This window comes from Poeciliopsis prolifica, unplaced genomic scaffold, assembly GCF_027474105.1.
Source record: "Poeciliopsis prolifica strain line A6 unplaced genomic scaffold, Auburn_PproV2 SCAFFOLD016, whole genome shotgun sequence".
Lineage (NCBI taxonomy): Eukaryota > Metazoa > Chordata > Actinopteri > Cyprinodontiformes > Poeciliidae > Poeciliopsis > Poeciliopsis prolifica.
Genome location: NW_026562391.1, coordinates 10,122,730 through 10,150,222, shown reverse-complemented (window position 1 = coordinate 10,150,222; position 27,493 = coordinate 10,122,730). Strand labels below are relative to the sequence as shown.

Genomic DNA, 27,493 nt, shown 5'->3' with positions numbered 1-27,493 from the left:
CTTATACTTTGCAATATGTGTAGAAATCTGATACAGTTCTCAGGAGGTGATATTCATTTTTAAAAAGAAAGAAACTCATTAGTTATTTCCACCTTGCACATCAAAAAGTAGAAACAATTGTTCAAAACTAGTCGCATATTCCTCCTGTGTTATCTAGAAGATGTCTGTGGTTTTTATGAGTAAATCTCAAATGCTGCGTGTTGCTTTTTTTTTCTACCACGGCTCTTTCAACTTTACACAAAAAGGTGCTCTGAGCATTTGCACTGAAATATAGTACTATATGCCATTTAATTCCTGCTTTTAATATCACATTTATTCTTTGCTTTTCTCACTTTCTCCACTTATTTTTTTATGGTTTTATTAGCTCTGGTGGCCTTTATTTCACAGTGAATTGACAGGAAAGTGGGTAATGAGACAAGGGGGATGACGTGCAACAAAGGACACCAGGCTGGGAATCAAATTTGGGACGTCCACGTCGAGGACTAAGACCTCCATATGTATTGTGCTTAACCCCTGCACTACCACAGCACCCTCTCCACTTAAATTTTACCTTAAAAGGCATTCCAACCGCCGACCAACAACTAGCCCTTCTAACTATTGATCCAAACCCATTGCTCTGTCCCATGTTTGTTTCTATGCTCTGCCACATTGGAGTTTGTTGTTGTCATGGATCCTTTTGATAACAGCGAGTGTAATCTATAAACTCAAATTCTTTAGATTCCTTCTTGAGCTCCAGCAGTCACATGTTGATTGAAATGACGGTCAAATGTCTTTCTCTCCCTTTTACTAACCACCTGCTTTTAAAATCGATCCTTTATGGCAGTGAGCAGACTTATACAACATATTTTCTATTTTTGCAAACAACATTTACCAATACCGATGCACACTGAATCAGCTATAAGTTCCTAAAAAGTCTTTAAAGGTTCAACATTTAATGATCTTAATCTTAAACCTTTAAATGTCCAAATAGTCAGGTTTTTAAAAACTAGGTCTTTGGTCTGCTTGTAAAACAACAGTTTACAAGCTGGGAGCAGTATGTCTATTAAACAGCAGAATAACTGAGCCGATACCCTAACTAAATAACTAGGTAATACCAGCTTATTATTAGGGGTGTATTACTGTAATTTTACTGTTTATTGTTGTTAGGGGGGCAATTATTACTATAAGAGGTAGCTTAAGGTGTACTTAAGAAGTGGTAATGGCTATGTTTTTATGTTGAAGCAGTATTTATGTACGTACACATATGTCTCGCCAAATAGACTGTGGCACATTTCAAACAGGTTTTTATCATTATTGGAAGAAATGCAACAAAATATCCTTATAAAATTTTCAGACCATATTGCCAGTACTAAAGTGTGATATTTATTTGCTCTAAATAGCAGAGCTGCGTTGAGGTGTAATATTCTGTGCAAGAAGTAAAGGACTTAAAATGTGTAGCTATTCTGTTTTTTTTGTTGATGCGTCAAAATCAAAACAATGACTACATTTTACAGATAACCTTGTAGATGTAATAATCAGAAGATGTATATTATATCGTATTTTAGCAGCAATAGGAATTAATTGTTAATCTCCAGTATAGTAAAAGCCTTTAGAAAATGTTATGCGTTTTCTATGTATAGTGACACCTTGAATTTTACTTGCATTGGACAGGATGTCTAATGCAAGACGTGACATTTTGTTGCTCTTCTATTCAAGAAAGGCATTCTTTATATTATTCTGACATTGAATTTCACTTAGTTAGCTTACTAGTTGAACTTGATGTTCATTTGTGATCTCTTCATGGAAAGTACTGTATGTAACTATTTTAGTGTTTGGTGGTTGGATAGTCTTGTCTAGAACAGGTGTGTCAAACTCATTTTCATTTTGGGCCAGATCAAGATCATGAAGGCTCTTAAAGGGCCGGTTGTGCCAGAATGTGTGGATAAAACCTGTTCACAAACTGTTAATATGTCAATGAATTCTTAAAATTACATAATATTATTGAAGATCTTTTCAGTCCCTTCAGGAACTAATAATAAATGTGACTATTTACTCGCTGTATAAATCATGGACTATAATCACACATCAACTAAATTCTCAAGAAATTGGAGGGATTGATTGATATAAATTGGCAGTAAACAGATAAAAACTGCATTGATATGATTGATAATATAATATTTAATCACACTTAGTGTTTAGTCTAGTCTATGGAGGGCCACATAAAAACTACGGCAGGCCGAATTTGGCCCCGGGGCCTTGAGTTTGACACATGCGATCTAAAAGGTTTATTGTTTAAAATGTGACCAAAATACAACTACAGAAGCATATGGGACAAAAAAAAAACAAAAAACTGCAAGTTTAAAGACTAAAGAAGGAACCTCCACATTTTAGCCACATCTGTCTTGCATTACACATAAAGAACAATGTCAATTGTACGGAAACCATTCCTCATATGGAGGGGGAGGAGGCTCTCCAGGGAAGGAATCACAAACAGAAGTTTATGTCCGCTTTGTCTCTGCCAGAGTGTGTTATCATTGCTGTCTGACTCAAAGGAAAACACAAAGTTACACTTAACATTTATGAAACTGTTCTTTAGTCTGAACAGGGGTAGCATGACAAGTGCAGTCTTTTTAGGACTTTTCGTTTCATTTGAAAAATGCACTAGTGGCCCACCAGAGGTTGGTTTCTGGGGAAGTTAAATCTAACTGCAGAGTTGCCCTAGTTTTGGTCAGCGAATTAGTTGGGGGAGGATAGAACAGGAAGGACAAACAGGTCCGTTGCTTCTGGCTGCCAAGTGATGCAACTATCATTACGTCACAAGCCAAAGTTTATGCCAGAGCAGATAGCTGAGGTGCGCTAAAGAGAACTGCCATATTGTTGTGCAATCCAAAGACAATCCCCTCCCCCACACAGAAAGCCGTGCAGCAACTTCTGTTGTTATTAATGGAAGTCACATGTATAACTGAACATCCAGCTTCAGATGTTCAGGTAATAACCTTCATATGCATCTGCTTCTGAGTGGAAACAAACACAAAAGAGTCGTCTTCCAGTGTAAAAAAAAAGTTTATTTTTTTTTTTTTACACTTATTCTTTTTTTGCAAAAAGAAAAACATGCACCAAAAACCTTTCAGCATCAAACTTTTTCATATGAACAGTATAAAAGGTACAGCACCTAGAGATATTTTTTATTTTACTAAACATCTGCACATTTTAGAAAAAATATACAGAAATGAATTCCAAGGGTTAAGAGATTTTACATTATATTTAGCAAATGTTAATCACATTGTGTTGATCTGTGCAATATTTAAGTAGAAAATAACAAAATGTAGGGTTTAGAAAGATTTGTTCTGAAATGTTTGACTTGTGGAATGCCAAAGACATTACATGGTCTTTAACATTTTTTTAAAACAATACTATGAATGCTCTTATTTGCATTTTTTATTCATTTCTGTCCTCGTAGTATTGTATTTTGGATAATTATGTGGTTTCAATTGACCAAAGCCCTTTCTTCCTCATATTTGCTGTGCACCCCATATGAATTGTGATGTACTGTTGTTGGGGATTTCTGTAGCTGATTGGTGCTTCCTTTGCCTGGCCTCTCAGTTAGGGTGACCTGCCTTGTCTATACATCTTCAGATACTCTACATTTACACATTTTGGCTTTATCATTCATATGAGCTTAGGGATTTTGATTCAAAGATTTGGATACAATCCAAACCTTTAAACTTCTGAACAGATTTTTTTCTGGCCTGTCTGCTACGTTTTTTGGTGTTCGTGAGGTTGTTTATTGTCTAATCTTCTCCAGCAAACCCCTGATGCCTTCATGGAACAGCTGCATTTATACAAAGATAAATACAGTACACATGGATCAACTCTTCTTAGTCCTGAAGACAGTTGGTTGCAGTGAATTCTAATAGGAGTATCAGATATAAAGCAAATGCATGACACACTTCTTAGTTCTTCATTTGGAAAAATTGCTGTATGGCTTTTATTCTTTTTTTTAGTTATACGTTATTTTATTGTGAGTTAATCACATAAAATCCCACTAAAACACATTGTTAGAATGCAACTGAACACAGGTCAGAATGAACTGTTCCATTTAGTTTTTTGTTGTTGTTGTTGTTCTAGATTCATTCAGTTTTATGCAATACAACTTTACCCAGACCTGGCAAAAAATGTACCTTGTCTTTAATGTGGTTTTACTTGTTTAGTAACTCACATGAAGCAACATCCAAGGAGAAAGGAGATATGCAGACAGAGGAATCGTTTGTGTCTTCATCAGGCTTATGGTCAGGTCATATGTTGAGACGGGTAGAGAAGAAAATAAAGATAGCAGATGTAAAACCAAGCATGTGAGAGACACAGCATGAGTGTGCCATGTGACAAAAATCACAAGCATAAGTTTCCTGATCAAAAGGCACTGTACTATGCAACCATAAATGGGCATGAGTACAGTTGAGCTTGTTAAGCATTTGAACATCACTAACAACACACTCAGCTAGCATATTACAAACAACACACTTATTTAGCATATTGATTCTGAATTTAATTTTTCTGTATTAGCTATTTCTAAATACTCTTCCCAGTGCAGCCAGTCCCTCTCTCTGCACAAGCATCAGCATCATGAGCTGTCATCATGCAATCTGCCTACAAACAATAATAAAGCGCTGCATTAAAACAAGCTGTGAAAGAGTTCTCCTTTCTTTGGCAAAACTTCAGATGCAGGTTGGGCACTTTTCTTTGTAAAAAAATCTTTGCAAAAACAGAACTTATTATACTGATCTTGATCTATAAATGAGGAATAATCATCAGAAACTCATCATATATCTTTTTGTTATCATTTGTTTTCATACAGTCAGCTAGCTTGTAGGATGGTGACTATTCTGCCAGAGGTCATTAGGTTTGTGGAGCAGCAGCTCAAGCTGATTGTTTACCATGGGGACACTAAAACAGTGCTATCCAAGTCATCTGACCTAATTACGCAAGCAAAGGACCGCTAAGGATAATATATCACTGTTGGCGCTTCTCCATGCTGTCAGAATAAACAAGGTACACTGACTTTTGGTGTAAAATGCTAATTAACAAGCCTCATACTGAAAATATACTCAATCTGTTTTCTTGTTTTTTATTTGTTATTGTGTTATGGCAAAATTATTTTAATAACATTTCAACAGTGGGAAAATTATAGAATTGTCTCAGTTAAATACAGTATCTTGATGAAGTGACAATTGTGACATAAAAGTTATAATAGTGCTTTTTAAAGAAAGCACATTTATACAAGTAATTTGGCAAGGCTTCTACTTGCGCTGAAAGATTTATAGTCTTTAGACTTTGTACATGTTTCATTTTCTTATCTTTTAAACAGGAAAATACAACCAGACCCTCTCACCAAAGGAAATTTGTACTTGACATTATGGCCTATTCTTAAAACTACTGAACATAACAAGTATGACTTGGGAAGTGCATGCATGTTTGATTTACAAGTCTGTCCAAGATCTACCTTTCTTTTAGCTTTGGCAGCAGGTTTTATTTCTCTTTTCACATAGAGGATAACTTTTAATATATACATGAGATTGTGATGTGATTAAAATCAATATAATTTTGTTTTACTTCACAATATCAGTGAGTAGATAACAAGTTGGCAGGACAAAGCTTGAAAAGCCAGGGGGGTACGGGGGGAAATCCACTTTTAAACACAATTATTGGTTTGTGCCTGACATTACAACCTAAAACGCTACAGGCTCCTAAGTATACATTTAACATTTATTTTAAAGTATTCTATATTTCTTTGCATTTTCTATATTTCTCTTCTATTTTTCTAAACTCAATATGACTGAAGAAACTTTTTTTTTTTTTTTTTGCCATAAGATTTTTTTTTAAAGTGTAGAAGCCTTAAGGTCTGAACTTGAAAGTGCAGGGACCTGAGCCCCCAAGCAGCTGTTGGAATGATAAATGTCACATAGGGCTGCCAAGTAACAGCAAACAGACTACAAACGCTGTGGCAGGCCTCAAATTTCACAAGCTCTTTCTTTGGGAGGACAAAACAGTTTGAATATGAGTTCAGTCCAAGGCAAATCACACAACAGAAAGGAAACAGATGTTCCATTATAAATATTTACTGCACACATTGTGTCAAGTAATAATTAAAAACAAGCTAAACAGAATGAGTGTAACATTTTACTAATGTTTTTCGTCATAGCATTATTATCAATCACAGCTTCTGTCAGTGATATGCCAAAGAAAGTGCTCAAGTGACAGAGGTTTTCTGTGGTTGCATTATTATAAAATAATGCAATGTTGCCCCACACTGACATTTAGCTGGATGAAAGAAAACTAGAAGAAAGACAAATTTATCTGTTTGCAAACATTTGAATAAAATTAATTTGATAGTAAAATACAATTTATTTGTATAAATACTATGGTTTAAAAAAATGTTTACTTAAGCTTTTAGTGTGAGTCCATGCTTAGCCTTAGTGTGTATATTAGCAACACTATATTTTAACCTAAGCCTTTGAATAGAGCAATTTGCTTCTAATCAAAAATATGGATGCCTATCTTCAGTGCATTGGTATAAAAACAGACTATTAAGTTGTCAGCAAAAAAGTAATTTTAGTGTTAAACCCATTTCTTACTATTTTAACACAACTTTTCTAGTTTCAATAGGTGTAACCAAGTAGTTTGCATGTAATGATTTGCTATCATATTGGCAGAGAAAGACATTAATAAACATTTATCATCTCACTATGAATTGATTCAATTCTAAATGTCTGACAGTTCATTGATATGACACAGCTGTTACAATTCAAACTTAACAAAATTACATCAAAAGATGAAACATTTCATTCCATCTGACTCCAGAGTATGTCTACTGAATATTCAAGAAATAATGCCTTACTGACCATTTCAAAAATTTTAACTAAAAATGTTGATGCAAATAAAAGACCACATTTTAAGTTGTGAACAACCTGAAGTGTGTTGCTGTTCACACACGTTAGGTTAGCAGGTGTCACTTTTAAGCATCACAATTTGTTGCTTAAACTGTTTCTCACGTTTTATTTTATTATTGGATGCACATTTTATTATTGGATACTGAGGTCAGTCTTCATTTTTCTCTGAATAACCCTTCTGATTTTGGATTCTTTAACTTTTTGTTAATAAGCTCATTTCCTACTTTGGACTTTGTACTGTATAATCTGGCTAACTAAAGTAGTTACAGCTAAAAAAAAGAAAAACCTGCAAGACTATGTAAAAAAGTTGATGATTATCTAGGTTAGATATTAGACTGAACAGGAAGGAAAAGATAAATGGCAGCATAAGTAAAGAAGAATCTGACATGTAATTATAGGGTAGAGGTGAAGGCGGACAGAGAGAGAGGGAGAGAAACAATAGCACAGAAACAAAGAAACTGACTTCTGGTGCTGGAACAAAATCTTTACTGGAGAGTTCAGTTTGTGAATAGTAATTCAAACGGTAGTTCAGTGTGTATTACTATTAGAAAGTCAAAATAGATTAAAACACATATGGCACAAACATCCATCTTTTTTTATCAGTATTCCTTTGGCTTAGTTCACTGTGTTACTTGTGGAGCAAAAATACATCACACTGTCAATTATGTAAGTATTAAGCACTGGGGTAAATTTGGGTTTAAATCGCTGCGTGGTAGCTGTGTGTGTTTGTATATCCGTATAAAGCCCGGATAGACGCACGCACAGCTGGGATTTCTTGGCTTTGTTCTGGGTTTGCAAAGATTTTTTCTTCTTGGTCTACATGGGCGTCTCTAACTGTGACGAGCCACTTGGATTGGTGCTTTGCAAAACACGGAGCGTGCCATAGGAACGGAGCTGCCCTGAGAGCAGCTCGACACTGGCGTTCCTGTCCTGACAGAGTTGCTGATTAACATACAAAACAGAAGGAAATTTACATGGGGTAGGGAAGTAGAATTTACTCATTTTGCTGTGTTGCTGCAACAGTACTTTCTTAAATTGCCAAATAAATGATCAATGTCAGCATTTATTTGTAGAAGATTATTAGTAGTACCAATGACAGAAATGAAGTGTTTCTTACCTTAAAAAAAAACTAAATTTTTTTTAATAAGATCAACTTTGTTGTCCCAAAGAAAATTTGTCTTGGGTGCAGACACTGGCTGCTGCATAGCCCAAAATCCATAACCATCACATTATATTCAACCTTAACACATGAATGTTTTAAATTAGGTAGAGTTCTTAAATTAATGTTAGGATGGTAAACCTTTACTTTCAATCCCAGATTTCATGCATTTTCTGTTGAATTCAGGTAATTATTTGATCAGTTCCCAATGATGTATATTAATGTTAGAAGTGGAGACACTGGAATGAACTGGCTATCATATCAAATTTTCAGATACATTTTCCAGAGGTCTATTGATATTTTCAGGAGATATACAAGCCAAGCAACATAATATGTTAAATTGCAGTCATCATCACATGTCAAAATGTGAAACATTTTGACAACTTCCAAAAAGACATGCCCAAAACACTGGAAATGTTGCCCAGCCAACTCAGCTGACTCGAAATTGTACTCCTACACTGTTCTCTGTAGAGTGAGAAGATGACCGGTCCAGCTTCTCACCCTATCTCTAAATACCTGAAAATGATGTTTGACAGTTACTGAAAAAGAGCAACGAGCAACCTTTCATGTCTCCAAGAACACTATAAACACTATATGTTCTTTATTCTAACACAAGAAGTGCTGGTATGTGGTGTCAGCCTGTGGTTTGAGATCTTGATGTGAAACAAATCATAAAACTAAAACTAGGCACAGAAAATTCTCAATAATAAATTTGGTAATTGTATCAATGGATAATATTTGCACACTATGAACTTAAACAGAAATAACCTCATTATAAAGACTGTACTCTGCATTAAAGATTGTTTCTATGATTTCATGTGAAAAATATTCAACCTTTTCATGCTGTCTTTCTACTCTTCAGGTGGGACAAAGGGCAGCCTGATGTATGGGCTCTGAGCAGGACAGATGGACACAGAAAAGGCCAAACATGAGGCGGAAGAAAGTTTAATGTTGGAACAGTTCGGAACATCTCACCATCATTCTCACAAATTCCAGAATGGAGCTCGGTGTTCACAGGAGGATTCTGTGCAGATCAGCAACAATGAAAGCTGGATTACTGGTGCGGTGCAATATGAACCCAGCAAAGCTGCTGGCCCCATGAAGAGATACAGAGAGAACTGCAACATTCCTGCTTCCGAACAAGCATTGTTCCAACCGGGATTCTTCAAGATGAACGGAGACTTAATGAACGGAGAGTTGAAGCATGGATTCGCAGAGCAGTCCTTAGCGGGCCACCAAACTAAGAAAATAGATGGTGAAATGAAAGAAAACGGTGACTCAAGCCGTAATTTTGTGAAAAACTTCTCTGAGTTGACAACGAAAACTGAAATGGAACAGACCGCTGTTCAGACTGATATTAATTTTGATATAAGAAACTGTCACATACCTAACAGGGATATTTTCAACCGACCACGAAATAAGTCTGTTCCAAATGGTGCTGTATCATCTTCCTCAACCATAGAAAGTACTCCCGGTGATCTGTTGGAAAAAACCTTGTCTCAGTATTATCCTGAGCAAGTGTCCATTGCACCACAGGCATCTGGATCACAGCTGGATACTGTCAATGACTCACTCGCCACACGCTCAGTTGGTGAAGGTGCACAACCCCCTGCTGTAACCTCAGGGCTGTCGAAGCAGCAGCAGCCGCCTGCAGCATCCGCAGAAGGCGTCAACAGCTACAACTCTGGCAACTATTTAGTAAATGGATATTCTAGTAACTTTGGAGTAAATCAGCAGCAACAGTCTCCATCTTGCTCTGGTCAAGAGATAGCTCTGGGGCCACAACAGAATCCCGGTGGGGCACAATGTTTTCCAGATAACACAAACCCTCAAAGTACATATACAAAAACCCAGCAGGAATACAACCCAAGGTCTTTCCTGAACCACAATAACCCCTCGCAGGCTGCAGAGGCAAGTGGATATGGATCTCTTGTTAATTCTGGTGCAAATGAGAACAGTCAGAATGACAACAGAGCTCATCTGTATCATGACGCCAACATGGGACTCCAGTATGGGACTCAAGCTCAGAATTTTCAGGATAACTCTGGACGACAACATCAACCTGATGGTCAAAGGGGAAACAGCCTCCAGCAGCAAAATCACTCTGTGTCAGTAAATGGTGTGGAGGACACACATCAACAAAGAGTTAACATTTCATGCTCCACTCCCAGCCAAACTAATTGGATAGAAAGGAATCTTTCACATTCCCAGCAGCAGCCGACACAGTGCACAGTATCCCAGGCAAAAGAGCAAGACAAGTGGATAGCTAAGCCTCAGTCAGAACAACAGACCACCAGGCCCCAAGTTCAAAATCAGATACTGGAGCCAAACCAAGTGCAAAGGTACAGGGAAACGCAGACACAAGGACTTTTTACAGACAGCAGGCGAGGATCTAACGGCTCGCTTCAAAAACAGCCGGACTGTCTACCTGCTCACATGCAATGTGCTTCAGTTCAGCACAACACTGCCCCTGAGTGGCAGCAGTCCAACTCTAAAGCACCTCAGATGCAGCAACATTTACTCCAGAAAATGCCTGAGACAAAAAACTTCCCTCAGAATCACCAAACTAACTGCTACCTCTCCCCAATGCAATCAGAGCACTTACACGAGGACAAAGACTTGCAGGAGATATTGTCAGTAGAGTTTTTAACACAACAGCAGCACTGTCAGCTTCAACGCCCGCTGTCCCACCCACCACAGTTTGAAGCCCAGCAGCTCAAATCCCCCACCTACAGACCTCGCAGCCAGCCTCCACCAGGCCAACACCAGCCTCAACCAGACCAGCCTTTCAGTAACAACCATCAACAAACTGACCAATCAGTATTCGCCTACAATAACACAGAGATGCAACAACCACAACATCAAAGACAGTGTCTTGAAAACTCAGGCAGCCAAAACCCCAAACAGTTTCAACCACAGCAGCCTAACAACCACTGCCATGAGCCCAACCAGGTGGACTTAGCCCAGACTTCTTCACAGTCACAACATCACCTACCACAGGGTCTGTTCAGTCAACAGTCAGGAATACGGGTGTATCCCAAAACTGAGGAGCAGGCGAGGGCTTCTTGCACTCAGTTCCAAACAGGACCTCAACTACCTCTGGGACCAGCAGGTCCCCATGTTGATTTTCAGAGGCATGCGGCTCTTCGCATGCGTCTATTACAAAGGCAGGAACGCCATGGCCCTTCTCAACTCCCTCAAAGCCCAGTTGACTCCAAACAAAACCTTGGAGCTATAAAAATGGAAAACAGCCCCAGATTCGAGCTGCCCACCTCACGGCAGCAGGAACAGCCGTTTATGACTCGTGATGCAGGGATGGGCGGGGTCAAGATCAAGACCGAAAATCAACAATCCCTATGTGTTCAAGACAAGAAGCCAGGGAACATCCTGGCCTCTATGGAACAACGCTTTAAGCAGTACGAGCTCTCAAATCTATATGAGAAGAAACCTCTCGTTAATTCATCAAATAAAGTCAAAGTGGAATCCTCAGGGGCTGTCACCATACTATCAACCAACATGAATATGACTGGGACAGAATCAACGGCCACAGCAGCTTCTATTCTGAAAAATACCATGGACTCCACTCCCAAGAAGGAACAACTCCTTAAAAATTTCATAGATTCCCCCATGAAGTTGTTGGATGCCCCTGTAAAGAATCTTCTGGATACCCACATGAAAACTCAATATGAAATTGCATCATGCCACTGTGTTGGTAGGTATCCACCTGTGGGTGATGAAAGGTGATCAATGGTTTAGGTTGTAATTCTTAATACTTTATGCCTTATTTAATTTAGATCAAATCATTGAGAAGGATGAAGGTCCATATTACACTCATTTGGGCTCAGCACCTACTGTCGCTGGCATTCGAGAGCTGATGGAGAAAAGGTAATCCACAAATTAATAGAGCATCAGAGGAAAGCTGACAATGTTTTACAACTTCTGTTTGTTTTTTCTTAATGTTTTATTATGTTTTGAAGGTCTGGCATCACTGGGCGAGCCATCAGGATTGAGAAAGTAATTTACACCGGCAAGGAGGGGAAAAGTACACAAGGATGCCCCATAGCCAAATGGGTATGAAGATTTTTTTTTTTTTGTATTTTATTTGTAAACTGATAAATGGGCTGCCCTTAAGTATTTCTGTGGTACCTGTGTGTGCTCTGTTTCAGGTGATTCGGCGATCCAGTGTAGAGGAAAAGCTACTGGTTTTGGTGCGTGAGCGTACTGGTCACAGATGTGACACTGCCTGCATCATAATTGTAATTCTGGTCTGGGAAGGCATCCAGCCCAGCTTGGCTGACCGCCTCTACCTCGAGCTGAGTGAAACTCTAACAAAACATGGAGCTCATACACAGAGACGCTGTGCTTTCAATGAGGAGTAAGTTACAGCATTACAGTACTCAGAAGTGTCTTATAATTAAATGACTTCATCTCAGTAGTTTACAGGTACATTTAAAAGATATTATGGAAAGGGAAATTCATAATATTTGGATTCACAATAAAAGAGTGGTAGATTTCAAGCATTTATTTTCTGTTAAGGGATGGTATGACGTATTTCCCAGGGACAAAGTGCTACTTATAGCACAATCAAGTAACTATGTCACCTTCAGTTGTTATAAAAATGCTGTTTATATGTATTAAAATAGTTTTGAAAAAATTTGACTTTATATCTTCCATGAACATCTCAGCAGAGCTACAAACAGATTACCATCCATGTCATGCTGCATTGACGCAATAATTGATGCAAAATGAACCTCAGTGTTTTGAGTACATTTACAGTACATGAACATACTGTACTGCTGATCCATTTGTGTTTTTAATTTTTTTTAACAAACTAAATCTTTGGTTTTTATTGGCTACAAGTCATCTAAATTAAAGAAATAAATAATCATTCTGCTTAATGATTCCATATGTATTTTCTCTAACTGGATTATTTAAATAAAATAACTTCTTAGTATTTAGTTGTTTTGAATACACCTGTCAGACTTAAATATTAGAAATGCATTATGTTCAAGATATACGCCTAGAGTGCAAATCTATTCTGTTATTCAAAGTTCTTTAGCCAAGTTTGTTTTGTCAACTCTCTCTAGTTGGATTAACACAGAGACATGTTACCTGTACACTTTCAGGAGGACTTGTGCATGCCAGGGCTTTAATCCTGAAGCCAGCGGTGCGTCTTTCTCTTTTGGCTGCTCTTGGAGCATGTATTATAATGGCTGCAAGTTTGCTCGAAGCAAAATCCCAAGGAAGTTTAAGCTACTAGGAGATGATGTCAGAGAGGTATTTAACGCAAATTATGTTGAGAATCACGGCTGTAGCCCAATTAAAAACACTTATGTTTAACTTGATGTGAAATATTCTGTTTTTTAGGAAGAGAATCTTGAGAAAAGTTTTCAGAATTTGGCAACATTACTGGCTCCTTTGTATAAAATTATGGCCCCTGAAGCCTATGGAAACCAGGTGAGAATATCTTGGTATTATAAAACCTCAATACATCAAATAATTTCCTATTTTTCTACTAAAATAATATAAATACACATTAATAAAAGACATAGTTGATCCTGAGATTGAATGAGCAAAAGCAAGCGGACTTTTAAATTATTATTAGACCTTTCTATTGTGAAATTTGTACTTTCTGACTTTGAGGGCACTTAATAAAATAAGGAGGTGCAAAAAAATCTTAATATGACCATAAAAAGAGTGCACTATAGTTAATCTGTCTGCAGGAAAGGCTGTGAGTGAACATTTGTCATGTGGAAGACATTTTTAATTTCTCCATGTGTCTTAAAAAGGATCAAATTTGATAATGGCGTGACAGAATCCACATGTCTGAATGATTGTGTGTGAATATGATCTACACAAAGAAAAGACCATTAAACATAGATTAGACTGTTACATTTTTAGCAGGGTTTTTGTGAGATTTTGAATTTTTATATTTTCTCTTGGCATTGTCTGTAGGTAGAACATGAGCACAGGGCCCCAGACTGTCGCTTGGGGATCAAGGAAGGACGGCCTTTCTCCGGAGTGACTGCATGTTTGGATTTTTGTGCCCATGCTCATAGAGATCTCCACAACATGCAGGGAGGAAGCACTGTGGTAAGTGTGGGAACCTGGGAAACATGTCTTTACACTCCCTTGTCAAAGTATTTATGCTCCTTTAGTTTTGTCACTTCTCCTCTTGTTGCAACTATAAATGTAAATATTTTTATTGGGATTTTTGTTAATAGGTCAACACATAGTTGGGGATAATTATAAAATGGAAAGAAATATTTTTCTCAGTTTTAAACTTTTTTTTCAAATGAAAATCTGAGAAACCAAATAAAAGATCCTGAGTAATATCCATAGCATAAATAAAAGAAGTGTAATCTATATAATATATAATTTGCACCAAATAAAGCTGCATTTAACTTATTCTGGCATGTACCTTTTTTTTCCCCAGGTGTGCACATTAACGAGGGAGGACAATCGAGAAATTGGAAAGATACCAGAAGATGAGCAGCTCCACGTCCTACCTCTTTACAAGGCTTCTAGCACTGATGAGTTCGGCAGTGAGGAGAGCCAGCAGGAAAAAATTAAATCAGGAGCCATTCAAGTCCTCAGTACCTTCCGTCGTCAGGTGCGCATGCTTGCAGAGCCCGCCAAGTCTTGCCGGCAGAAGAAACTGGATGCGAGAAAAGCGGCTGCCAACAAGAACGCCATGCTGGAAAGCTCAAATGATAAGGCAGAGAAGGCCCTTTTGGCCAAGTCAAAGGCTGGCACTTATGAGAACACTGTCCAGAGCACTCCATTTACAGGTAGAGTAACATTTTATAAAGACTTTTTTGGGAAACTCCCATTTCAAAATATGGCTCAGTGATACGACCTAAAAATCTTTTTTATTTATATGAGCTTTACTGCGATATGCAATTGATATTGTGATATTAAAATTGTGTTCTTAACCACTGTATTTATGCCCCACCCTGTGTTGTAGTGGTGTACCCAGACTCACACTCAAATGCTTTTTCACAGCACTATTCTAATTAACGAAAAACTGACTGGTGAAACGTGACATGAAATCAGTTTTTCTTCTTACGTTTTTGTCTTCTTTGGTCTTTTGTTTTGTAGGTGCTGTGGGAGCACCCCTTCAGTCAGGTCACCCACCATATCCCCTCGGGGTCATGCCGCAGCAAATTCAGCAACCACAGGGCATGTGCCCCCCTTTCCCTTCCTCACCAAACACTGCTCTCCCAAGGTTCTCTAACAGTCCGGGCTCTTTTCCAGGCTCTTCAAAGCCAGGAAGCATGTACACCGCTCAGCCATCATCACCAGCCAGCCATTTCCTCTCTTCACTTCCAAACTCATACATGAATGGGCCACATCGTCCACAACCAGGTCACCAATGTAACGGAGGAATGCCTGTTGAAAGTTACCATCAGTTCTATGCACCAAAACAAAATCAGCTGGACGCTTATCGCCAACAGCGGCCAGTGTTTTTCCCTGAGCAGCAGTATGGTGTCCAACAACGCTTTGAGCTCAATTATCCATCTAGGTACAGTCAACCAGGCTTCCAAGTCAATGGTTACAGTGCCATGTGTCCCCCTCAGCCCATGAGGCACTATGGTCCTTTTGGCAACAACAGAACCCCAGATGCCCGGTTCATTGACACCCTAACAGGAGCACCCTCTGTTCATGGTGGCATGGATTATGCACTTACTGTAAGTAAAGGCAATCAGTTTGGAGAATACCCAAGTTCATACTTGCCCCAGAGTCCACACATCCCAGGCCGTGATTCCTTCCCTATGCAACTTAATACAGACATGGCCATGCCTAATCCACAGATGCTCCCAGCCCAAATCAGCAGTGGCTGTTTAAACCCTGAAACAGGGTTGGGTCTTCTCAGTGGTGGACATATAGCCTCCAATATTAAGTCGGAGCCTGGAACGCCTCAGACACCCACAATCCCTCAAAAGCCAGAAATGTGGTCAGACAATGAGCACAACTTCTTGGATCCTGAGATCGGTGGTGTGGCTGTAGCCCCAAGTCATGGCTCTGTACTCATCGAGTGTGCAAAACGAGAGCTGCATGCCACAACACCCCTCAAAAACCCAGACCGCAACCACCCAACACGCATTTCCCTTGTCTTCTACCAGCACAAGAATCTGAATGAGGCAAAGCATGGGCTGGCCATGTGGGAAGCTAAGATGGCAGAAAAGGCTCGCGAAAAGGAGGAAGAGGCTGAGAGGAACGGCGGGGAAGGGACTCCAAGCAAGGGCAGCAAGAAAGGGGGGAAGCGGGAGCATTCAGAGTCTTCAGAGATGATAGGAGAACCTCCATACAAGCGTTTCATAAAGGCACTAATGGAAGGATCATCGTCATCGTTCACAACTAATACTCACGTCATCACAACTCCATATGCATTCACCAAGGTCACAGGGCCTTACAGTCAGTTTGTCTAGAAAACAACCTCTTAGGAACTTGAAGGTGCTGCAACCCAAACCACGTGCATCAAATCACTATCTGCAACCTTGGGATGGAAAAAACAAATGTGCTATGTTTCTCAACTCTCACTCAACTGAGCTTTACTAGTTGATCCTACTGAGGTAACTATTGCAATACCAGACAAACAGTGGTGCTTTTAGTCTAACACACAAGGAACTTTTTCAGCTGGAAACAAAGTTTCTTTTAATGGTGGCTTTATTTTTCTTACACAATTTCTAATATTTGCATAAAACACTGACTTTCAAAAGTCTAAGACTCACGGTGCTGAAAAGTATGCTTATCACCACTTTCAAATGCCTTCACACTAAAACCAGAATACACTCTACAAGAGACTCACAGTTCATCTACTGGTAACTGTCTAAAATCACCCGACATCATCCATCATTTCTAACAAGTCAGTGTTTCTAAGAGCACTTTTTAAATTTTTGAGTTTAATGTTTCAGACATTAAATTAAAAATTACAATCTGATCATGCTGCATAGCAAATGTATACAGGTGCATCTCAGTAAATTAGAAAACCTTCAAAAATGTTATTTATTTGAGCAATTCACAGCACAGCAGTTAAACCCATTTAATAGCTCCGTCACAGGGTGGCGTATCTGAAATGTTTCTTTCTGTTGCTTTCAGTGATTATGGCTTACTGCAAATGAAAACTAATTTATTAACTTAGCTTTTCTTCATACAAAAAACAAAGTTTTTTCATATTGAAATCTGGGTCTATATTGAAGTATGTCTTTGTTGAGGCTTTTTCCATGCATTTCTGCATCAGTACAGTGTTGCATTATTCTGATTAGACCGTGGCTCTACTGAGGTGCTTCCGTAAACAGCAGCCCCCTGCTCCTCTTGTTTGGTGCTTCTGGTGGTAATACTCCACAGGTTGTCTGTGGGTTTTAGATCTTTGAGCATCTCCTTAAAAGTCTCATAATGAAAGATCTAATGATCATTTTAAGGCCTTACTATGGATTGTAACAAACCTTAAAATTTAACAGGGTGTTTGAGATTGTTCATTTGCTCTTTCCCCTCATTTTTGGTTTTGATACTTATTTTGAGTAAATGTAATTATTGTATTGTACTTTTCGGTAATACAGCTGCACTATTTAATGTAAAATGAAATGCTATGTAAAAGTTTTATCTTAAGAGAAATATTTGTGCTTGTGAGGCTTTTCTTATACACTTTTATAGCCATATAGTCTTTTAAAAGTTTTTTAATGCTTTTTGAGAACATCAGCAATGTTTTATTATTATTTTTGTTATTGGAATAGTTACAAGCGAGAGAAAATAAAAATTAGGCCAAATAACTCATTGCTATCTGATACCAAGTCAGCAGTACCCATCATGATTGCGTAAGCCAGTTTATATCCATATCTGTTTCAAAACCCTTTTTTTAAACAAATAAAAAAAAGGCCTTATATAGAAGAATTTTATCTCATTTATTTGTTTGCCGGCAGCCATAGCAATCTGAAGTAACAGAAAATTGTGATATATGTCAGACTGTCAAAATGAATTTATGAGTCATGTTTTGAATTCACATGATTAAAGTTCCCAATAATATTGTAATTTATGGAGATGCATCTGTTGTACTTAGTTCAAGTACCTGGAAAGAAAATTAACTTGTCATCTTATTGGTGCTTTTTTCACTATCTGGTGTAATTTATTCTGTAAAATTGAGCCATTCATGTGGTGCATTCTAAACATTTTGGGGACAAAAATATATATATATTTTCTCTTTAGTTTTTAGCAGGTTTAGTTTGCTGTTCTTTGTGACTGTTTTTATAGCTCCTTACTGTAGATTCTCCAAATATCCTGGCTTGTGAATATTACATGTAGTTTTATGTCTGTGGTGCTCAGTAAATGTGCTTATATACACTGAGGAACACAAAACAGGGTAAGCTCAGTGTCAGAGGGCAGCTGACTTGCTGTAGTGATCGAATTAAGATGGACAGGTGAGATCTGTACAGTAAATTAATTACCCATATTGGACTTTGGGGATTTATGTTGTAAATTATGCCGGGTGTCATTGTGTTTCTTTAGGTTTCAACTGATTAATTTTAACAAGGTGCTATTCAGCCTAATAGAAATGTACAATGTGAAACTTTTGACAAAATGAAAAGGCGTATAAATAATGTACAGCATAAACCTGTCATACCTCAAAACTAGCTCGGTAATAGGATTATTACATATCGCTCATTGTTTGTGTGCTACTTTCACAATATTAGGCCACCAAAAGGCAAAAGGAAGCTCTTGTTTATACTTTCAGTGTGCTTTGAAAGTATTAGTTGAACTTTAATATTACTGTAAAATCAGGGACATTCTTAACTAATTATGTGTGCGTCTTTTGCAAATTTGTGTTAATCACTTTTGTTTTTGTTTAAACAGCCAGGGACTCATTCTGAATCCTGGTTGTGTTCTTGTTTAATGGATTTCACATAAGTTCAAATGAAAAACAGATGCTGTCCTGCAGAATTTCTATTTTAGCTAGTGAGAGGGTATTTTCTTCAAAATTAATCAACATATATGCACTCAGTTGACAAAAGGGAAAGATATTGACGAAGTTAAAGCGGTCTGTTTGCCTTTGCTACGCAAGACCACAGTAGTGATTAATGTGACTGCACGTTTTGCGTCTGCACGTTAGTAAATTTAATTTATAACCACTGAGCAACTTAATTATTTCTTCCAATTAATTATGGCAATTTAACTGAGTATCAGTCATACTTTTAACAAAAGCTCTCCCCAATTCTTTCACATATTGATTTCTTTGAAAGCACTTCATTTATTTTTTAGTAAAAGAAGTATGTAGTAAAAAAAATTTAATGTTTTATTTAAATAAATAAATTGTACATGTGTTTAAAAAAAAAGATAAATTATGTTACATTGTACATAGCTTGAATTTGTATTGCAGGAGTACAACTCACTGACATTCACATTAGGCTCTTTTTATTCTGTCAAATAAACCCTTGGCTCCACATATGACCTTTAAAATAAATTCAAAAATTAATAACTGGAGCGTCTCAAGGTGAATGAAATGAAATGATAATGGATTATCCAGGAAGTTTTATTAGTTTTTTTGTAAATACTACACTCACTTTCACAGCAATGTTTACAGTAATAGAAGCTAGCTCAGTTCTTTAGAGGCCCTGGTTTATAATCGTTTTGTAAAATGAATCTTCATGATATTAAATAAAAAAAAGGTTGGATATCGTTGTACAGGACCCAGCTACAGTAGCAGGTTGTCGATGAGAAAGCCGAGGCACCAGAAGCGGGTTTAAAGCATAGCCATACTTGAAGATGCTTCAGAGTGTTTCTGAGTGAGTCAACTTTACTTGAATGACTTTCCTGACTTAGCCTGTACATTTTATGTGCTGAATTCAGCCAGGTTAAGCCAGCTGTTTGTACACACTTGGTCTTTTTGCAGTTAGACACTAAAAAAAATAGAAAAAACTTTTAAAAAGTAAAACAAAAACAAAAAAAATCATAAAAATTTTGCCCAAGTTCTCTCGAAGTTCGGTATGCTAAACCAATAAAATGAGGTTGGCTGTTAATACTGTAAGTATTCTAATGTACTGGATGCAGTTTATTTGAAAGCTGTTAATTGTATCATTCCTGATGTTGCCGACATGTGGGTGTTCCTTTTTTAAATAAAACTTATATTTATTTAAAGCAACAAGCTTCATTTTTTCCCCGACCCTATTAAGGTAAATATTAGAAACATATTCCTGCTGTATACAAAATGTGTGTAGCTGAAAAACCAATCTAATTTCTGGTCACTGTTCTCAGGTGAGTACATACTTTACTCAAAGTATTACTAACAAATATTCCCCAGTGCACAACCAACTTAGTTGTTCATTTAAAAGGAAAATAACAGCCAAAAACACAAGTGTTGCATGTCTTTGTTGGCCCATACAGTTTATATATGACATGTCACAGCAAGTACATTTAAAAAAATAAATCTGCCTGCATACAAGAAAAAGTAGCAGGATACATGATACTTCAATTCATGTTAAGATGATTTGATGTTTCCAAGGGAACTTCATACGAAATGCCATTTGTCCACTGCAGGAGACAAGAAGATACTTAGGATGAAGTCAGAAATTTAAGCACAGAACAGGAGTCTGAAAGATACAATTATTTCCTGCTTACCTTCTGCAGACACAGGATGTGCACTACCAAAAGCAGGAGCCTGAAAGTGAAATCATTGAATTGCGGATTACTAAATTAGATTCCAAGTCGGATTTACTATCTCCCCTCTTCCCAGATATACACATACTTTCAAGAGTATGATGTCATTTATTTGGAGGATAAAGTATTTTCTTACTTATCTATTCCAGGTTTCAAAGGTAATTAAAAACATGACTTGCATGTAAAAGTTCAAATTTTGTTGTTGATTTTGTTTAATCCATTCCTAGTCAAAATTACACTTACAGGCTTAAATATCAACATATGTCACCACTAATGTTAAGTTAGATGTCTGCAGAGGAACTGCTAAATTTTTCAGCCATAAACTACTTTCTCTCTGGATGTTTGACATTTTGATAGAATTGGTTGGTTTGCTGTCACTAGCAGGGTTCATAAAGATTAAGGAGTTTAAGAGACCCAAGGTTAATGGGTTCTTGCCATTCCAAAAGCAGTATGGAAGTATGTTTGGGATTGTTGTCAAAACAAAACTAATCTAATCTAATCATCGGATCCAAACCGCCATCCTCCATTAAAAAAATGCCACATACAAGAAACAGAAAGGCTGAAACCTTTCAAACTGAAGAACTGCTGTAACACCAGTCATTTGCCACAGTGAAGTTTTAACATAAAAACTAAAGATTTCTACTATGAGACACCTGCTGGCTGAAATGTGCATCACATGGAGAAGCTGAAAGCCTTCAGATGAAAGGTGCATGGTCAAGAAAAGCCCAGGTTTGAACTATTTGAGAGCAAGTGTGCGGAAAGGAATCGAGGAGAGATTTCTAAACAACAAAACTCTGCTCAACTATGAAGAACTACAGTGGCAGCACTAAGCTGAGGGACAAAGGTATTAGAAAATCACAGCTTGGGTAAAGTGCCAGAGTTCATACATATTCAAAATTCAATATTTTTCCAGACTCAAATTTCACGATGTTTTTAAACGTAATTATAGTTCATTAAGTATCTGCTCTGGAAAAGAGTAGTTTACTTTCTTTTGCCACAATTAATTTTGTAGGAAAAGCACAAAATTAATTTGACATGTATAGCAAAGATGATTTGATGTTCATTTTAGAACCAGATCCATCTACCACTGTTGCTGCCATAAACATGTTTTGAAGCTCTCACCGACTGAACGACAGCTCTGGCCTCATCGCAGCTGAACTGGAAAGGACTGTTACAGCAGGTCAAGTTTTTGCTGAGGGGGGAAAAAAAATGATCCAAGTTCAACTTTATGTTATCCATTTCACATGCACATACACATCTGTTTTGCTTTACCACTCAATCCCTCCAGCATTTGTTTGCTTCTGCACAAGTGCCCTCCAGTGCTCATGGGTGGACCTAATGATCTCAACTGCAAAATCCTGTCAGCAGAGAGAAATCCATTTCAGCACATTTGGTCTGAGCTGCCGCGCCAGTCCACCAGCTGCTGTGCTCTGTTTATTCTCAAACCTGACCTTGTCTTTGAATTCCCCGTTGAATCCAAACTGGTTTTCTGGCTTTCCATCGGGCATCTTGTATTTCCTGAACCACTCAACAGTAGCCTCCAAATGACCTGGTCGGCTCTTCCGAACATCTTCTATACCTGAGGGGAGGAGGGGAAAACCGTGCAAGTTACACATGAAATGTAACTTACAAAGGCAAGTTTCTCATGATTCTAAGAATTGGCCTTAGTGGAAAAATACAAAGCAATGACAACACACACAATATGTTTAAAGCGCACCGAATATTAATAAATCCATGTTGACAATAAAAACTCAATGGTTATAAACTATTAAAGAACAGAGAGCTAATGTGGTGGTACTGTATGTGCTGCTTGCTATCACTCAGTATTAAAAATGTGTGTGAATATATTAGAATATGAACAAAATGTTGATTCAATTCAGCTTTTCAATCCAAATCATAAAACATGTGTTAAATACATTCAGAACTGTGAAATTAAATAAGTTAGATTATTATGGCTTTCTGCTATTAAATAACCCAAATTATGGTTACTACGATAACAAAAGCATTACACCAGATGATTACAAAGGATAAGTAATACACAGTAATGCAGATGGTCACCGAGACCCTTCACAAGACAAAAAAGGTTATTGTTAGAGAAGTTGACTGCTCAAAGTGCCACATCCAAGCACATTATTTGGAAGGAAACAATAAGAGATACAGACACTGCATAAAGAATGCCATCTCAAAATGTAAGGGCCATTTTTCCCTTGGCCTTCACCTGGAGTCATCTTGCCAAGAGTTTGTTGTGGACTTGAGCAGCTTGGTGTGCTTTTTCTGTGTGTCTGCATCCAAAAGGCCAGAGTATTAGTTTATGGTGGAAACCTGGAGGGCTTCTCTGCACTTTTTGTTCCAGCGCTTTTGCTCCTGTTAAGTTGTAAGACAGGGAGCTCAGTCATTCCAACTTTATTTTTTGTTGACTAATTGTTTGGCTTTGCCCTAATTATAAAATACTTGATTTTTTTTTTCAACTGACATTAACTACCTAGTGATTAATAGTTTTATGTATCAAGAGCGTGTGCCAGACAACATGCTGTGTATCTTATGGTGTTGTAGCTACAGCTAACCAAGCAGCCTGCACCAATACCTCTGAGCAGAGTCATAGGCCATACCACATAGATATAACAATTCATGCAAAAGGAGGTCTCCATCTCCATTTTTATGTTTTTAAGTATAACTTAAAATTCCTTCTTAGAATAACAACATTTCTGTATCAAAAATATTATATGTGTTGTAGCTTTCAAATTTTAAGATTGTAACTATATTTTGGGGTTTAATTAAATGTAAGCCACAAATTAACAGAACAGCTGAAATATCAGTCTGTAAGTGACAAATTTACATATGAATTTGACATCTTAAACTGAATTATCTTAGCCTAAATCCTGCCAGACTCCATGTTTTCCTTTGGTATAATAATAAACATTCATTCATTTATTACATAGAAGGTGAACTTCCACAATAGCCAATCTTCTCATACTCTCCAGATCAGCAAAGCACAGATTTAATCCAGAAGCATCCTCATGACTGTTGTGAACTTTTGCTTACGACACTCACAGTTGAGCTTTTCAGCATCTTGATCATTTGCATTGATGGCGATGACCTTCCAGTCCATCTCTCCCTCATCAATCATTGCCAGGATGCCCAGAACCTTGACTTGGATCACCTGACCTGGGGAGCACACCTGAAGTTGAACAGTATATCAGGTAAAGATCAGATACAGAATCCAAAAGCACACATTTCTTTTTATAGGCATGGAGATAAATAACAGCGTATATAGAGATCTGCTTACCTGGGTGCCAATGTCACAAACATCAATGGGGTCATTGTCACCACAGCAGTTAGTTTCTTTGTCTTTGTGGTTGGGATCCTCCCAGGTCTTTATAGAGGTAAAGTCCACAGGCAATAAAGAACACAAAAAAGTCTAAATCTTCTCATAAATATTCAACAACTAACAAAATACATACTAAAATGTCTGGATTTAAAACTAGTACTTAAGTAAAGTATTCCCAAACTATCCCACCGCCCCATAGTGTTTTAAGGATTGCACTCGATTTCTTTAAACAGAAGGAGGAGAGTGCATTTTATAAACTGCTGTAACAGATATAATAAAGTCTAAAGTGAAGCATCTAAAATTAGTGCACTTTATAGCAGCCGTCTTGAAGAAACTGCAGACTTCTCCTGACCTGTGGAAGTGCCCCATAGTTCCAAATGTATCCTTTATGAGGGAAAATGTTGGCCACATATCTGAGTTTTCCCTTCTTCACATCTTGTTTGATGGGATTCAGTGGCTCCTTTGTTGCAATCTGGAAAAAGAAGTGATAAATACTGTCATCTCTAAAACATGCATTTACAACAGAGATGCACACTGACACGTGTGACTCAGACTGAGAGCCTTGGTTCAAATGAATTAATCGTGAAATGAAATGAAAATGGCCGTACGCCTGCTTTAATATCAGACATCTTTGATTCATGAGGGCCACTGAGAAAAAGGACTTGCAATGAAAATGTCGAACAATTATAGTTGGAATTTTCAACAACAATATTGTAATTCCCAATATCCTGCTGAGTATTTGTACAAATGAGACTCAATATTCTGCTAAGGAATATTGAGTAATTTAATTTAAAATGTAATATAAAAAAATCAAAGAGTGAAAGCCTATAAACTAGTTTATGCAGAACTTTGTTGTATGTTTGAGAAAACTGTGATGGGTGACATCTAAAGATGTCCTCAAACTAATCGTCATTTTAATTTTATTTAAAAAAAAAACATGTAATGAAATGTATATAACCTGCATATATGAGGATACAGGGAAGCTTTTCGCTTACTTCCATTTTAGCATTTGACCACCGAGGGACTTCAACCACCATGTTGTACAGCACCTGGAAGTGAATAAGCAATAACTGCTCAAACTGAGGCATTAAAGGTCCACTTGCATAAAACAGTCTGATAATGAATTTAAACAAGATAATACCTCATTCTCACTCTTAGGTTTTTTTGCTGGCACGTCATCATTCTACAGGGAAAGAAAAATCGCAGTCATTTTTGGTTTAAATGTCACATTTTCAACAAAAACGACAACCAGAGCTGTTAGTGAGTTACCTGCTCCGACTCAGCTATAAGTGGAATATCATGGAAAGGTGAAATGTATTTGCCATCAGAAGTTTCTAGGAGATAAACAGATTTGTTAATAAGCAACAAAAAAGGCAAATAAGGTAAAAAGCTGCATGCATAAAAATCACCCCATAATGAGTAAATTTAGCTAACAAAGAATTAAAAATTGCTTTGCTAATTTACTTTGTTGTAGTAAGAATGCTTTTTGTCAGTAAGTCAGTGTTGTCATGTTGGAAAGTTCCAAAACAAACATAAAATCTTTTACCAATCCAATAATAGCTTATTCAGCTACTGACTCTTGTTTTGAGTCAAGAAAAAAGACATGCTGACAATTTATTTATTCAACAAACAGTCGCCTCCGTAGCTTAAGGAATAATTGCTGACAGTCACAAAAGCCTGCCGCCTTCTGCTCTTGCTGATCACCAGGTTGGCCAGACACTAATTCCCCATCAAACATTTGCCCTAAAAATATTTGATGCACATTTTTAGGACTTGTGTTCAATGGCGTTGCAGTCTGCAGGCAGGTCATTCCATCCTTTCCACTCCCAAATGTTGGTGCTAGTCTCTGGTTAACCTCATTGTCTTGGGGACCTGGGAGTAGACATAAAGGACTGACTTTGACTGTATGTTATAGGGAAGCTGCCTGTCCATACTGAATGCATACTGGCTTTGGCAGAGATAATTTGGGGATTTTTATTTTTTATGGGCAACACCGAAATGCATTCACCTCACAGATAAGTTAAAATCATAAGCAAGAATGCTTTATTTGTTTCAGGATATGATCTAATTGTGTGACAATACATGTATTAAACATAGTATTTTGTATTAGTGATCTCATGGTTCCCAGAGCCCACTTTACTGCATTTCTCAAAAGCTTTTATAAATTGCATTCAATCCTCAGCATGACACTGCAGAACCTCACTGTCTCGTTTATTTAAATCAGCCAAAGGGAAGCATAATATGCACCTGGGACTATGAATAATGGCCTACATGTACACGCCCACACTACTTTATTTGTGTTTTTACAAGTTTGAATCCGATTGTTCTTGTGGACGTTTTCCAAATTTACACATTGGCTCTAATGTTAAAGAAACGCAACACGACCACAAAGAACCTGCAGCTGGAAGGTCAAACACACCATGGCTACTTAAGAGACCCGGGCCAGTTTTCTGTACAGAAATCAAGCTACGCCGTTACACACGGGGTCCATTCATCATGGCGGAGATTAACTTACTAAAATAAAGGCGGTAGTCTGGAGAATTCGGGTGTCCTCTCTGCTCCGTTTGATAGTGCATCGTTTTACTGGAATAATACAAACGTGGTACAGCTGCTGCAGTTCGTCTGACCGCTTTATTAAGACAGGAAGCGGGAAACGGGCCGAAAACAGTCAGCAGGAAGCCGAACGAGGAGGGGAGCAGCCGCGACCTCATTGTAATACACAGTTTCCCCCTGACTGTCAGTCACTTCCTGCTTCCTGTCCCGCGCGCGTGCGTCCGAGAAATGGAGCAGGGAAGCTTCCTGTTACATTTTCATAGTAAAAGGGATCTGGTAAAATCAGTCAATCGATAAAAAGCCTTTCTCCAACACTATCAACTTTAGACTACAACGATGACAGAAAGCGATAAAGTGCTTGCAAAATTCAAATAAATTTATAAATCACTTTATACATTTTAATGGATTGTTACAGCAACTCAGCCAATTACATGGCAGCAACTCAGTGTATTTCAGTGGGAAGTACTTGGATACAGGAACAGAACAGCCACTAAGTAATCTATATGTGTTTGCTCAGTGTTAACAATAATATAATACTGCTTTACATTACTGAAAAGCTTATTGACTCTATTGCATTCTCTGCCCTTCTGCCACAACTACACCTGTAAAGGTATAGTGTAGTGGCACCTTAAAAATTCTACAAGGTTATTCTTGCCTTGTAGGATTTTACACTTGCAAAGATGTAGTCGTGACAGAGAGAATGCTACATTTGCAACATCTATGCCAACGCGGCAACCCATTGGCACGTAGAATTTAAAGCTAAGTCCAATCTTCTCATTGAGTCAAACTCTTGCCTGGTAAGGTTACAAGTGAGACATGTAGCTGTTTGTGTGACAATCCACATTAAGATATTCAATAACTACCAGAGCTTCCTTT

At 37.8% G+C, this 27,493-nt stretch overlaps 2 protein-coding genes across 3 annotated transcripts in view; one reads left to right on the top strand and one right to left on the bottom strand.

Moving 5' to 3' along the window:
- Positions 1–20,224, top strand: part of tet2 (tet methylcytosine dioxygenase 2) — a 35,806-nt gene extending 15,582 nt beyond the window's left edge. For both annotated transcript variants that reach the window (XM_055041351.1, XM_055041350.1), the window contains 9 exons: positions 8,948–11,797; positions 11,880–11,970; positions 12,063–12,156; positions 12,252–12,460; positions 13,212–13,362; positions 13,453–13,542; positions 14,041–14,178; positions 14,522–14,876; positions 15,187–20,224. In XM_055041351.1, coding sequence (XP_054897326.1) covers positions 8,992–11,797; positions 11,880–11,970; positions 12,063–12,156; positions 12,252–12,460; positions 13,212–13,362; positions 13,453–13,542; positions 14,041–14,178; positions 14,522–14,876; positions 15,187–16,517 — 5,265 coding nt within the window. In that variant the 5' untranslated portion in view covers positions 8,948–8,991 and the 3' untranslated portion in view covers positions 16,518–20,224. The remainder of the gene's footprint in view (positions 1–8,947; positions 11,798–11,879; positions 11,971–12,062; positions 12,157–12,251; positions 12,461–13,211; positions 13,363–13,452; positions 13,543–14,040; positions 14,179–14,521; positions 14,877–15,186) is intronic.
- A 206-nt stretch (positions 20,225–20,430) lies between these two features.
- On the bottom strand, positions 20,431–26,787 carry ppa2 (inorganic pyrophosphatase 2). The gene is made up of 12 exons (XM_055041362.1): positions 26,580–26,787; positions 25,334–25,398; positions 25,206–25,247; positions 25,060–25,113; positions 24,417–24,536; positions 24,023–24,109; positions 23,788–23,914; positions 22,188–22,315; positions 22,009–22,094; positions 21,859–21,928; positions 20,698–20,737; positions 20,431–20,610 (listed from the first exon to the last, which is right to left on the bottom strand). Exons 1-12 carry the CDS (start codon positions 26,773–26,775, stop codon positions 20,588–20,590), a joined length of 1,038 nt encoding a protein of 345 aa, XP_054897337.1. The 5' UTR covers positions 26,776–26,787; the 3' UTR covers positions 20,431–20,587.
- Between the last annotated feature and the right edge of the window lie 706 nt (positions 26,788–27,493).

What these genes read in the sequence shown, in the direction of transcription:
- ppa2 (XM_055041362.1), bottom strand. Translation starts at nt 26,775, where the DNA reads ATGAGGTCGCGGCTGCTCCCCTCCTCGTTCGGCTTCCTGCTGACTGTT. An exon ending in GGTCAAATGCTAAAATGGAA is followed by an intron (nt 24,537 to 25,059) that starts GTAAGCGAAAAG and finishes TTCTTTTTCCAG; the next exon opens with ATTGCAACAAAGGAGCCACT. An exon ending in AATGCTGGAGGGATTGAGTG is followed by an intron (nt 21,929 to 22,008) that starts GTAAAGCAAAAC and finishes TTCCCCCCTCAG; the next exon opens with CAAAAACTTGACCTGCTGTA.